The 12233-nt window shown below is 41.5% G+C and overlaps 1 protein-coding gene across 1 annotated transcript in view; it reads right to left on the bottom strand.

Moving 5' to 3' along the window:
- The window catches only part of DSCAM (Down syndrome cell adhesion molecule), a gene marked incomplete at its 5' end in the record, with an annotated part of 83167 nt that overhangs the window by 26742 nt on the left and 44192 nt on the right, over nucleotides 1-12233 (bottom strand). The window contains 5 exons of the mRNA XM_009702781.1: nucleotides 1638-1928; nucleotides 4268-4456; nucleotides 5027-5125; nucleotides 8611-8774; nucleotides 9587-9704. Coding sequence (XP_009701083.1) covers nucleotides 1638-1928; nucleotides 4268-4456; nucleotides 5027-5125; nucleotides 8611-8774; nucleotides 9587-9704 — 861 coding nt within the window. The remainder of the gene's footprint in view (nucleotides 1-1637; nucleotides 1929-4267; nucleotides 4457-5026; nucleotides 5126-8610; nucleotides 8775-9586; nucleotides 9705-12233) is intronic.

The following is a 12233-nucleotide window of genomic DNA, read 5'->3' as shown; positions in this document are numbered from 1 at the left end:
GAAAATTGGATGCTGCCTGTAGAAAGATACTGAAAAGAAACGAAGACAGGCTAAGTAAAGTGGTAAGAAATTAACTCATAATACTTGAAACAGTTATCACTGACAACGTCTCTATAGCTTGGTAAAACAGGTTCCAAGTCTACCTGGCACGACCTGGCAGCACTTGTATAATAACGACTTGGATCTTGGTTTCCTGTAGGCCTCTGAAGTGTTGAGACAAAATCTTTCTCTTAATTTTTTAGACTGTCTGAAATAACATAAGGACTATGTGGCAGCTTACCAAAATGGTATTTTCTCAGAAAAACATGAAGGAGTGTCCTATTTGCAAAAGGGTGAGCCATTAGGGCATGTGTCGTTAATTATCTGCAAGAACTGATGAGTACCTAGTGCAAAGACTGGGATAGCATTAGAGGATGTGTAAGATGCTGAGGTTTAAACCCTGCCTGATTTATATCCCACACTTCTGACTGGGAGTGGTCTCTCTTGCTTGCTCTTCCCCAAGCCATACATGGGTATTCTCCTGGAGAGTGGTGGTTTGCGTGGGACAAAACTGCAGCAGGGAGATGTGTTACCAACACCGAGTTATGAATGATTAGCAACTAGGTGCTGTCGCTGGACAACTATCAGTTCTTGCTTGAACTTGCTCACTAGTCCTATTGTTTCATTTAACAGTACAAATGTCGCCAAGTGGTCGCACAATACAGCACAATATCCCTGGCAACACCACAACATTTTACACTGGATGTCTCCAGAAAAGCTCTGGCAATTCGCACTAGAACAATTCAAGAGATTGCCGTCTGGAGCCATCTGTACTGCCTTTTTGCCAGAAATGCAGCCTTTTCCCACTACAGAGCCAGCAGAAGCACACATGTGCCACCATCACTTTCAATAAACGTGCCAGGATACGAGCTGGAGTGACTGACAAATTGGCATGTTTGCTCTTGCCCTCTTGTTTGGGCTTTTACAGGGTGGGCAGTAACCCCTGGCAGAAGGGCAGGATGCAACAATTCCTTCATCCTCTGTGCCCGGCTGCTGGGCATGACAGAGCCATCTGTCACAGCCATTAGTTTCATTTTCCTTTGTCTGTAAATAGGGATGATAGCACTGCCATTGCTTTGCCCTTGGAGAATCTTGTCTGGAGGCTTTCCCAAAAGACAAGCTCGTTAGCTGCTCTGTTGTGTCATATAATGGGTTTTGAGCCGTGCCACAAGGACATTGCATGGAATAGCAATGAGGCCAGTCGCTGCCGTGAATGGCTGCAGGAACCAACTGCATGGGAGACAAAAATTTCATGGAAGAGCTATATGAAATACTAGCAAGTGCTTCTGTGACCACTGGAACTAATGACACCCAGGGTCCTACTGTTACGTGTCTCGTGGTTGACTGACTTTGGTGCTGGAGCTTTTCCTCAGTGAGGACAAAGAAACAATTCCTCTTTTCTGCCTGGCAGCCTATTGTCATGAAATCAGTAGGCAATTTTACATCTTGGAGACTGCTACCCCTCTGTCAGTATGGCTAGCAGATTCAAAAAGGGTTTTATGGGGGGAAAAAAAGACAGACAGACAAGCAAAAATATCACACAAGAAACTAGAGTAAAAAACAGTATCTTGGACATGTAAATAAAAAGACAGACTTACTGCCATCGTAATTGAGCGTTGCAAATTTGGCTTGTTTCTCTGCACAGCCAGCACTGTTGCACACTCTCATTTGCAGCTCGTACCAAGTTGCCTCCTGGAGGTCATACAGTATGTAGGACTTGGACAGGGAGGTCCGCTGAGCGGTCGTCCAGACTGTTGTCCCAAATGGCCGGTACTCCAGGGTGAAGGAGGTGATGGGGCAGCCACCATCATTCCAGCCTATCAGGTTCAGCCTTACTCTCGTGGTGTTGATACTAGCAAAGAGCTCTTGTTCCTTCGAAAACTGTGGCTCTAGAAGCAAGGACATATTTCAAGTGAAATACTTCAGTATTACAGATACAGGACTCTCAAAAATATAAAATTAAGAGAATCATTTCTAGGACAATCCTAGCTTCATCTTAAACTCAGTGGTTTTTCCCCCCAACTTATTCAATGTTTTTTTCACACTTTGTGCCAGACTCACAAACCTAGATTTTCAAATCCGTATGTGAAAAAAATATCCATACATTTCTGCATGGACCTGACTCGCTGGTTTGCATGGACTGGTATGAGTCAACTTGTGAATCTAGTGTAGACACTTCATATCAGTAAATGCCCCTGCTCACTGCTATGCAAAAAAGAAAGGGTTCAGAACACCATGTAGAAATACCACAGAAGACAAATACACTTGAAGATTGTCCGCTATTGTGCTCTAGTCTTCTTTTGAAGTGGAATTGAACACAATTTTGTTTGAGAGTATAGAGGCTTTCATTTGCGGAAAATGACAACTTTGAAGAACTTGGAATTAAAAATAAAATTTAAAAAATACTAATATGTTGACATTGCACATGATATATTTGAAAATAATATATACTTTGAAATTTGTATTTCTGAGTTAAAATGTTTCTGTTCAGAAGGGGGATGACCTTTCTATTTACCTGCTTTGGGTCCAAATGTTGGTTTCTGTTGATACATACATTAATGTTTTTTTGACAGTTCTATATAATACAGGAGTAATGACAGTAAAAATGGCACCATAGAATTGAAATAATGACAGTAGGTGGACAAGACAGGTCATCAACAAATGTTACTTATATTAAATATTACTGTAGAGCACTTAAAAATACTATTGCTATTTTCTTAGCAGAAACAAAATATTTTTCTAGTGGAAGTTACACCTAACGTGATGAAAATTATCTATAATGTGCTTTTTTATTCTATATAATAAAGGATAATTTATCCAATGAGAGTCTTTTTGCCATTCTTGCGCTTCAATGAGGTGTACCAAAATGTACTCTCTTTTCTAAATTCTACAGAAATGTAAAAGACACTGGTCATTCCTGTTGTGTATTATGAACTATTACAACTGGCTCTGTTAACAGCTTTGGACATAGATGCTTCTGGAGCGTCTCTGAATGAGAATGATCTCAGCATTCTAAATCACACAGCACCTGGTTCAGTCTGTAAATGTAACACAGGTAGTTTCCAGACATGTAGATCAAGTCCCAGAGAAACTCAAAAGGTCGGGAGCTCTGCTTTCTCATGAATCATTTGGATGTCATCTGAAGCACGTGTAAACCTTACATTTCATGCAAAGAAAACGGAACACTCAACTCCTACTTCTCTAAATGCCTGTCTTTAAGGTCAGTAGCTCACTCTCCCTGACCACTGATAACCTCAGCATGTACACAGCTGATCTGCGGTCTCTCCTGAGCTTCAGCAAGTCATACCAATCGCATCTACTGCATACCAGGTCTTCCCTATGCCACTGAGTGCCACATGAAATGCCCTTCTTGCTGTGATGCTTGGGAGATCTGCAACAGCACAGGTCCGATGGATAGCATAAAGAAGGGCAGATGTACCTATCACAGTAAACTATCTTTATTGGAAATTGCTCCTAAAACAGAGTATTTCTTACAACCAGTGAAGAGGTGCGAGAGGAGGTGATCTTTAGCGCATTATGCAAAGCTACTCCACTCTGTTGACTTAGGGGTAAGACTTTCTTAAGTGCCTCTTTAAGAGGGTCTGTTGCAAAATTTGCTTATAATCCTGACACATATTTGCAATGTGGAACTACCCTCAGCAACCAGGACCATGGGACTCATTGCTGAATAAGCTAAATATTCCACAAATTTAGACTCTTTTGCCTTGCAGAGCTTTATGGAAAATTTTCCTTTATTTTTGACACTTATCCTATTCAAAGGGTGCTACTTGCATGGCTCCTGCAACATCAGCTTAGAGCAGAACTGAGACATTGTCTCCATTTCCTCTACCCATGAATATACTCTGCATCTTCCTTCAACATCCAGACAAATAAAACCCTGAATTTTTACAACAGGAGAGGAAACAACTTCCTTGTGGCAATAGCAGTAGTTGGAATTGCTATAGCCTATGACAGTGGAGGCACCCCCTTCCCAAATACCTACCAACCCATTTTAGAAAAAAATTATTAGAGAAATAAGGAAGGAATACCAGCTGGTAGGTGCTTCAAGTTCTGCAGCAACAAACTCTTCTGTTGCAGCAGGGACACAATTGGAAATGCTTCCAAAGCCAATAATATTAAAATAGCCAAGTCTGTCTTCTCATCAAACCAAGATCTCCAGCAGAATGCAACAGCTTTAGGTGAGCAAAGGGGATGGAAATCAACGTACCTTTTCCAAGCGTTTTGGCTTCAATGATCTCGCTGATGCGTCCTGGCCCCACTCCGTTCTGAGCAGTTAGAGTAAACTTGTACCAAGTGCCACATTTCAGTGTTTCTAAACGGTAGGACCTCTCACTAGGGCTAATGGGAAAACTACCCCACTGCTCACTGTTATCTTCCGAGTACTGCAAAATATAACCTGCAGGGAAAGCACAGATGGCAACGATAAGCCAGACACAAACCACAAATTCTGCAGGTAATATGACAAGTCATTGTAAAGACCTAATAAAACTAGAAAAACCCCATGCACAGGAAGACATACAGCTCTCCCCTGACTAAAAGATACCAGGCAATACATTTTGCCTACCCTTACAACAGCTTAAATACCATTTTTATGATCGCTTCAAAGGGAGAAGAAAGGGATAGACATTTCTAAATACCCTTCAATCAGAAACAAAGACTAGATGATGAACCTGGACCCTCAAAAATGAATGGTTAGAGATTACATGTCTGGAAAATCAGAAAGAGTAACTGTCATAACAGCTGAGGGTACGCTGGAAGAAAGTGATTAAATCTGTGATTAAACCACCACAAAGAGAAACTGCAATTCACTGAAAGCTGTTATCACCATGATAGTGCACATTAAATGCTGACAGCAATACAGATTGCTTTGTTTTTCTTTTTTTTGGTAACCATTCATAATTATATACTAATCCTATCAACATATGATAATTTATTAAGAAGTTGCCATTAACCTGAAATATATTACCTCGGATAGAACGTCCACCATTGTCTCCAGGTATCCAGGAAAGAGTGATAGAGGAAGATGTAGTTTTTGATACAGTGAGTCTTGGTTGGTCTGGTGGAACTAGATGGGAAATAGTTAAAAATAGAAAATAGATTCAAATGATTAGACATGATCTTAATCCCTTCTAACAGTCATTTATCAAATAACTGTTTTGAGTTGCAAAAAATGCAAATGATTTCTGTCAAAGTGTCTGTTTAGCTGACATCCTTGGTTAAGACAAGAGCAGACAAGCTCTCATTTTTTATATTTAATTTTCTACACAATTTTGTCTTTCAGTTCTTAACCCTTGCTGTTCTCTGAATTTTTTGTATCTGCCCTGCCAGACCTAAACAGCGTATGAGCTACCCCGCCATTATTTTTCATTATTTTTCATATCTATTTTAGGGAGAAGCTGAATTTTCAGTGGTGGCAAACAGATGTCCACTTGCAAATGATGTCCCACTCATGCATGCATTTGCAGGCTGTTATGGCAAAAATAAAAAAAAGAAGGGCATAACAAGAGTTTCTGCAAATGTCACTGTGAGCGTCAACTAGGTAGCATAGGTAGATCTGTAATCAGAGGCGAATCCATACCTCTTCCAGATCACACCATCTAGTCACTGAGGCTAATGGCATAAAGAAGACACAACTCTACCAGCAAAGCTTGCACAAACCTGGATGCACTTCACTTCTGCTGCTCCCCATAAACATTATGGTTGTGTCTAAACTGTGGGACATAAGAACCACACAGTTCCCAGGACCAGTTCCCGACAGAGTGCAGGGATAAGATGGAGGTCTCACCTCCCATTCTCTGCCCAGCGTCCAGTTTCCTTCAGCAGAAAATCCAGCACGAAAGGGCAGAGAATGAATCATGCTATATCCCAACAAGTCACCCAGGCTAGGGAGAACTGGGATTGGGAACTGGGACAGGGAATTGGGACCAGAAATGGGAGTAGGAACAGGGACAGTTTAGGCTCAGCCTAAAGGACCCCAAACTGCACCAATGTATAGTGGCTGGGTTTCCAGAGCTCAATGCTCAGGGGCAAAAAGTGGCAAAGTTGTCAGTTTTCTCTTCACCTTGACAGATCTATCATGAGTCTATCATATAAAAGCTAACTACGTTGCCAATGTAATCATATCCTAGTTACAGCCTGGAGAGCTCATCTTTGAATTCTGCCTGAATCATGTAGCTAAGCTAGTCCCTTTGTACAAGTCAGGTAACCAGAACTGTGGCACAGAACCAGTAAGGCCACAGAGGATGGTGTTTGCCAAAACAGAGATGAATGGCAGGCGAAACTCCAAAAAGCTAGTCAAAATAGTATTAGAGCCCTGAAGGGTAAATATTTACTAGCACTTTGCCCAAGTGCTTTACATCTGCAATTCTAGGTTCAGAAACTGAAAGGAGGAGAAAGGGAAGTTCCTGTTTCAAATCCTTTGCACTGCTCTGGTCATGCACAGCAGCACTGGGTCTGGCTCATCTTACGAATTATTTTCGGAACAAGTGTTACTAGAGGTTGCTCAAAGCTCCTCAGAAATACAGACAAAATTGAGCTTTGCTGCCTCAAGAGCAAGGAGTGAGGCCTGGACAGTGTCCACCATGGGAAGGGATCTGAGAAGCAGCAGCAAAGCTGGGAAGGAAAGGCGGGGAGGAGAGACACCAGGGTCATCACACCTCCTGCGGTCGCTGTCACTGCAAGGGTGGGAAGGGGCGGATGGTGTCGGTCACCGCTGCTGGCAGGAGCTGCCGTTTCCCTGCCTTAGTTATTGCGCAACAGACACCAGGCCATAAGCAGGGCAGGACAGAGGTCACAAATGCTCTGTCATGTCAAGCAGTTGGCTACCAGAAGACGTTGCGTGCTTTGTCGATGTTTAAGGGGTAGCTCTATCCGCAGAGTGAAACTCCAGGAAAAGCTCCCCGCTGCGGTTCACGTTCAGGTCACCGCATTGCAAAATAACGAGTGCTGATGTGAAGCGGAGGCGGCTGGTTTACAGCTACAGACTAGTTCAAAGAGTTGATTTTACTGCCCTCACAGGGCTAAACAGTGCTGAAGAAAACAAAAAAGACAGTTTATATTCTAAAGGAAAATTTCCTATGTGAGATGGATTTGTTCCCTTATTTTGACTGACATGGCTGAATCCATGGAGAGTGCACACACCAGACTGGGAAAGATTTAGTGTCAAACCTTTCCTCACAGCTTCACCCTGCCTACAAAAGATGGTGGTCTTACATATTAAGTGCCAGTCTTTCTCTGTCCCTCAGGAAATTAATATTGCTTTGCTTTTAGTTACTGCACTTCAATAACAGCAAGGATACTCAATTGTGAAAGCACTTAGTGAAATATAAACACGAGGTTTCCATTTGGTAGTGTTTTCTTTCCCTGCTTCCTGTTGTGGTCGTCCTTCCGACATTGCAGCAGAGCATCTTTAGGCTCTGTTGGATTGTAGGGAAGTTAATATATGCTATGGCCTTTGTTTCAAGGCTTAGTGGAATGCAGACAGAGTCGCACTGCGGTTGAAACAATGGCTTTCTGTGTTCTGGTATGTTTGCACTAGGAATTTAGATTGCATAGCGAGGGACAGGAGAGTGACTGGCCGCAGCGTGGCCCACATTCCCACCTCAGTTATTTGCTTCCCTCTGCTACAACAATTTGCAGTCAATTGAAGCACTCTTCGGATCTGCTTTAGTGTAAGTGAGCAAGGAAATCTCCCGTATAGTGAATTCTTGGCAGGTGAATACACATGCTCTGCTTCACATTGCTATTGATGTATACTCTTACATTGTCATTGCTTTTATACATATTAACACCATAATGGATACATTAGATATATATTTCAACATGCATATAAAAAGTAGCTGGTAATATGCTCTAGCTGAAGGTGTACTGATGTTTCATTTTAAATGCTTCCTCATATTCACCATCAATAAAATTCTGCTCTTGCATAATGAAGTTTTTGTCCAAGGTCTCAGTCCAGAGGTATATTCCTGTTGATACTTTTTCAGAGGCTAAAGGCTTTTAGCTCCTTCTGAATTTTGCAATATTTAAATAATAAATTTAATATTTCTACAAAGAAGGCTTAAGTTGATACTTTCTGTGTGAAGAACTAGAAAATAACTGAATGCAAACACTCAGTTGTCAGTCCTACAAAAGCTTACACAGAGACTTAACTGTGAGTGTGTGAATCATTCCACCAAAAGCAAAACATTTGCATTATAATAAGATATTGATGGCTGAGTCATCATCATATCACAGAATCATAGAACGGTTTGGGTTGGAAGGGACCTTAAAGCCCATCCAGTTCCAACCCTCCTGCCATGGGCAGGGACACCTCCCACCAGACCAGGTTGCTCAAAGCCCCATCCAACCCGGCCTTGAACACTTCCAGGGATGGGGCATCTAATGACCTGCATAATATTGTATTTATTAGTTTGGAAGAATGAAATTTGTATTAATACACATTAATACTAATATTTTACAAACACCTGCAAACAGACATACCTATGCACTACCAGCACATAGCAGTTAATAGCTGTGATAACAATTATGAGATAGATCCAGTAGCCTTACCTTGTACCTGCAAATTCAAAATTATTTCATCTGATCCCCAGTTGTTACTGGCCACGCAACTGTAGTATCCCGAGTCTTCTGCTTTCACAGTACGGATGACAAAGCTGCCGTTGCTAAAGATGCTTCTTCGCCCATCAATCATCACTAGACTGGGTGTCCCGTTACTACCTCACAGGAAACAAAGTGCATACATTAAAGAAGTTACAATCAAAATTACTCAGAATTGGATTATTTTTTGATGCAACTGAGAATGGAAAAAAAGAAAAAGAGAGGAGGGGTTTCTCCCCTTTAATAAAGACAGCAAAGGAATAATTTCTGCTGGGAAACACCTGCAATTTGCTTAAAGAACGCACATATCCTGGCCACAATCTGAGTGAAAATGGGAATTCACTTCTTCCTTAACTATCTGCTATTTCATAAAAATGCCAAAATAGTAAAAGGCAGTTCTTGGCTACAAAGTCCATCCTTATAAAATCGTAGCTGTTTGTATCAATGCACAAGATGGTTTTGCAGCACTCCAGTATGACTGCTTACACAGTGCTTGGATGAAAATCATTGTCCATGTGTGTTTCCAAGTGACTCTGTCAAACTGTGAAACTAAAGATCAAAACAGAATAACAGAAAACAAGATACGTGCAAGACATGTATGCTGCACTGCACAGCACAATTCAAGGCATCACAAACTATTATGTGTGCCTGAAGTTAAAACAGAAAAGACTCCTAGGTTTTAAGTTTTGAGTGTTTACCCTTACCCCTTCCTTACAAGTTTTCCTCCCTTTTGATACCTTCTAATCACCACAGCCAATTAGTTTTTGTTCAAGGAATTTGTGAACTCCTCATCTACTGTGGCTGTGTGCAGTCCCTGCAAACAGTCTTTCTCCCTCCTGACGCAGTCATCCAGGATCACCCGCACCACAACCCTCAGGATTTTAAGCAAATGGGCTTTATTTGAGCTATACGTTTAGTTGCTGGTTACCTATCCTTCATCCATTTGACTGTCGGAGCTGGGTCTCCCACAGCTTTGCAAGGGAGGACAATGTCCTTCATCCAGGGAGTTGTCACCGTGCCACTGAACGTCAAAATCCTGGCCGGAGCTGAGCAAGAAAGAGCAAGAAAGACTGAAATGAGGTGTTCATTCATAATATCAGCTATTTATTCAAGCATAAATATTATAGTTTTAGTATCTGGAAGACAAGTAACTAAAAGAGAGATGTGGCAGAGGACTAGAAGAGTCTGTGGAAAAAAAGAGTAAAACCAGTTATTGATCATCTCTCCCAATTTTTATATATTTCATAATAGAAATTATGGATGAAAATTATGTCCAAGGCATATGTCCAAACTTCCAGCAGGAAGTGTCCACAGTAGACAGGTATCTTACAAAGTCAGATTACTGATGCATCGCTGTTACAATAGCTATGGTATTAAGGAGCATAAACCTTAATGTATGAATATGTTAGTGCATTGCAAAGAGTCTATCTGAAGCCCACAAATATGAAAAAAAAATCAGATTAATTTGTGTCAGTTCCCATATCACCTAAATATATCAAGAAAAATGTCACTCTTGTAGTTTCAATTTATAATATACAGGAATGCTAGGGTTGTGACAGAGCTTCATCCTATGTTATTACTCAAGAATGACCCTTGATAGAAACAGATTTCTTGTCTGCCTCTGAATATACATTTCAAAGGCATATACTGAATACAGATACATGAAATACTGTATTTTTCACCTGATCTACTTCAGTCACGCACACTGATCAGAATTTATACTTAATAATGCAAAATGAGAGCCAGCATCAAATATTACTGGGACAGTTCACCTAAATAAAAAAAAAAATCATGCATAAAAGAACAGGCCTTGAAGAGTTAAGGGAAATGCCTTGAGTAGGCTGCAGTGGGGCCTGAGATATTCGTGAGAAGAAAAAATTTCATAGATTATACGATCAGTTTGGACTGTGTTGCCTATGTTCTCTTCAAGCATTGTTGAAGACTAAGCTTCTTGAGAGATTTTTCTCTGGTCAAAATTGCAACTGAAAACACAAGAGGTAGCTGTTTAAGGATTTGGGGTAATGGACAAAGTCAAGGTTAGGTAATGGGATGACATTACTTTCCTAACAGCCAAACATTGACATGTCCCATCCTGGCTAAACAGCAGCTGAAGACCCCTGGCTCCCTCGTTCAGGCAGCTCTGATGGTTAAGCCCTGGCAGGAGGTGTGTGCTGCCCTGAGTTGGTGGTACACGGGAACGATGCAAAGACACTGGTCAGTCCGTAAGTCTCATGATACAGCCTTCTTTTCCACTGTGCCACTCCTAAGGCTGTATCTTCTAGAAAAGATTTACACAGGCCTATACTGCCACGAGCCATGGGCTAATTAACCTTCGAACTGAAACAGAAAAATGCTCAGTCTACCCAGAGAGATGGTGTGAAACGCTGCCTCCACTGAAGTTAGTGTCAGAAGGCTCGTTTGGCTTCAGTGGTGCCAGGTTTTCGTTGCAGGAGATGCCTAATGGTACTCACGCCATCTTTAAAAAGTAGCAGGAGATGCTGTCAGCTGTGACTATTTACAAAACACATCTGTAAGCATCTGGACTGCTCCTGGTAACTGCAGTGCATTCTGAGCAATGGTAGTTAGAAACTCGAATTCCTGTTCCATGCAGAATCCCCTCTGTAACATGAAGCCTGAAAACTCATTTAAAATGAACTATCAATCCTTTTCTCCCTGGCTTTCCCACCTTTCCTGTGTTTCTTGAAATATCCAGCTATTTCCCACTGCTTCCAGTTACTTTAGGACAAAGCATATGGAACGCAGGAATCCTGCTGGAGCCTTCTGCATGGACATGGCACCACTGTTAGCAAACCTTCTGTGATACTCCTTTGTTTTTAACAGTTATTTCAACAGTGAATTCTTCCTTAAGTCATAGGTTGGGTATCAGATCTCCAAAGCACAACATTTATGTTCTAGCTCCTGGGTTTCAATGTCCTGTATCCCTCGTTTTACAGTGATGTGTGGAAGTAACACACATCTCTCAGAAGCCTAAGCCAGTGGTAAGATCACAGACCATAACACAGAAGTGCACGTTACAAAAGCATACCACACTATTTTTGTGAAAGTACCTACAGCTTTCTATGCATGATCTTACTGCTTTCATGCACCGAGTGCTTTTAAAAGAGAAGGTAAAACAGCACGAAAATTCTTAACCCCACTTTTCTTTATAGCTTAACTTGTAACAATGTTCCGACACTGCTAACAGGTACACAAACCGATGAAAACTAGAACCAAAACAAATCTCTAGTGAAATTCAGCTGAAAGCAATGTCTGAAATGCTAACAGGCCTTCATGAGGTTAAACCACCTTGAATCTCACAGACCTCTCCCTTTTGATTCAAGGGAGCTTTATGCAGCATGTGGGCAATTCAGGCGCAGGGCTGACCTCTCTGTTACCGAAGCCACCCAAATGCTTACCGACTGCCCACCCGCCTTACGTTAGATGGCATGGCACTGGATTAGGACTGTGTCTGATCCTATCTTTTGCAAATTACCCGATTGTTAATTGAAGATAAAGCGGTGCCTTCACAGAATAGTGCACTCTCTTACGCTAATGCAGTTTTCTGCCTGCTTGTT

This window comes from Cariama cristata, unplaced genomic scaffold, assembly GCF_000690535.1.
Source record: "Cariama cristata isolate BGI_N322 unplaced genomic scaffold, ASM69053v1 scaffold1926, whole genome shotgun sequence".
NCBI classification, from domain to species: domain Eukaryota; kingdom Metazoa; phylum Chordata; class Aves; order Cariamiformes; family Cariamidae; genus Cariama; species Cariama cristata.
The sequence above is the reverse complement of the archived record's forward strand: the minus strand, read 5'-3'. Positions and strand labels throughout refer to the sequence as shown.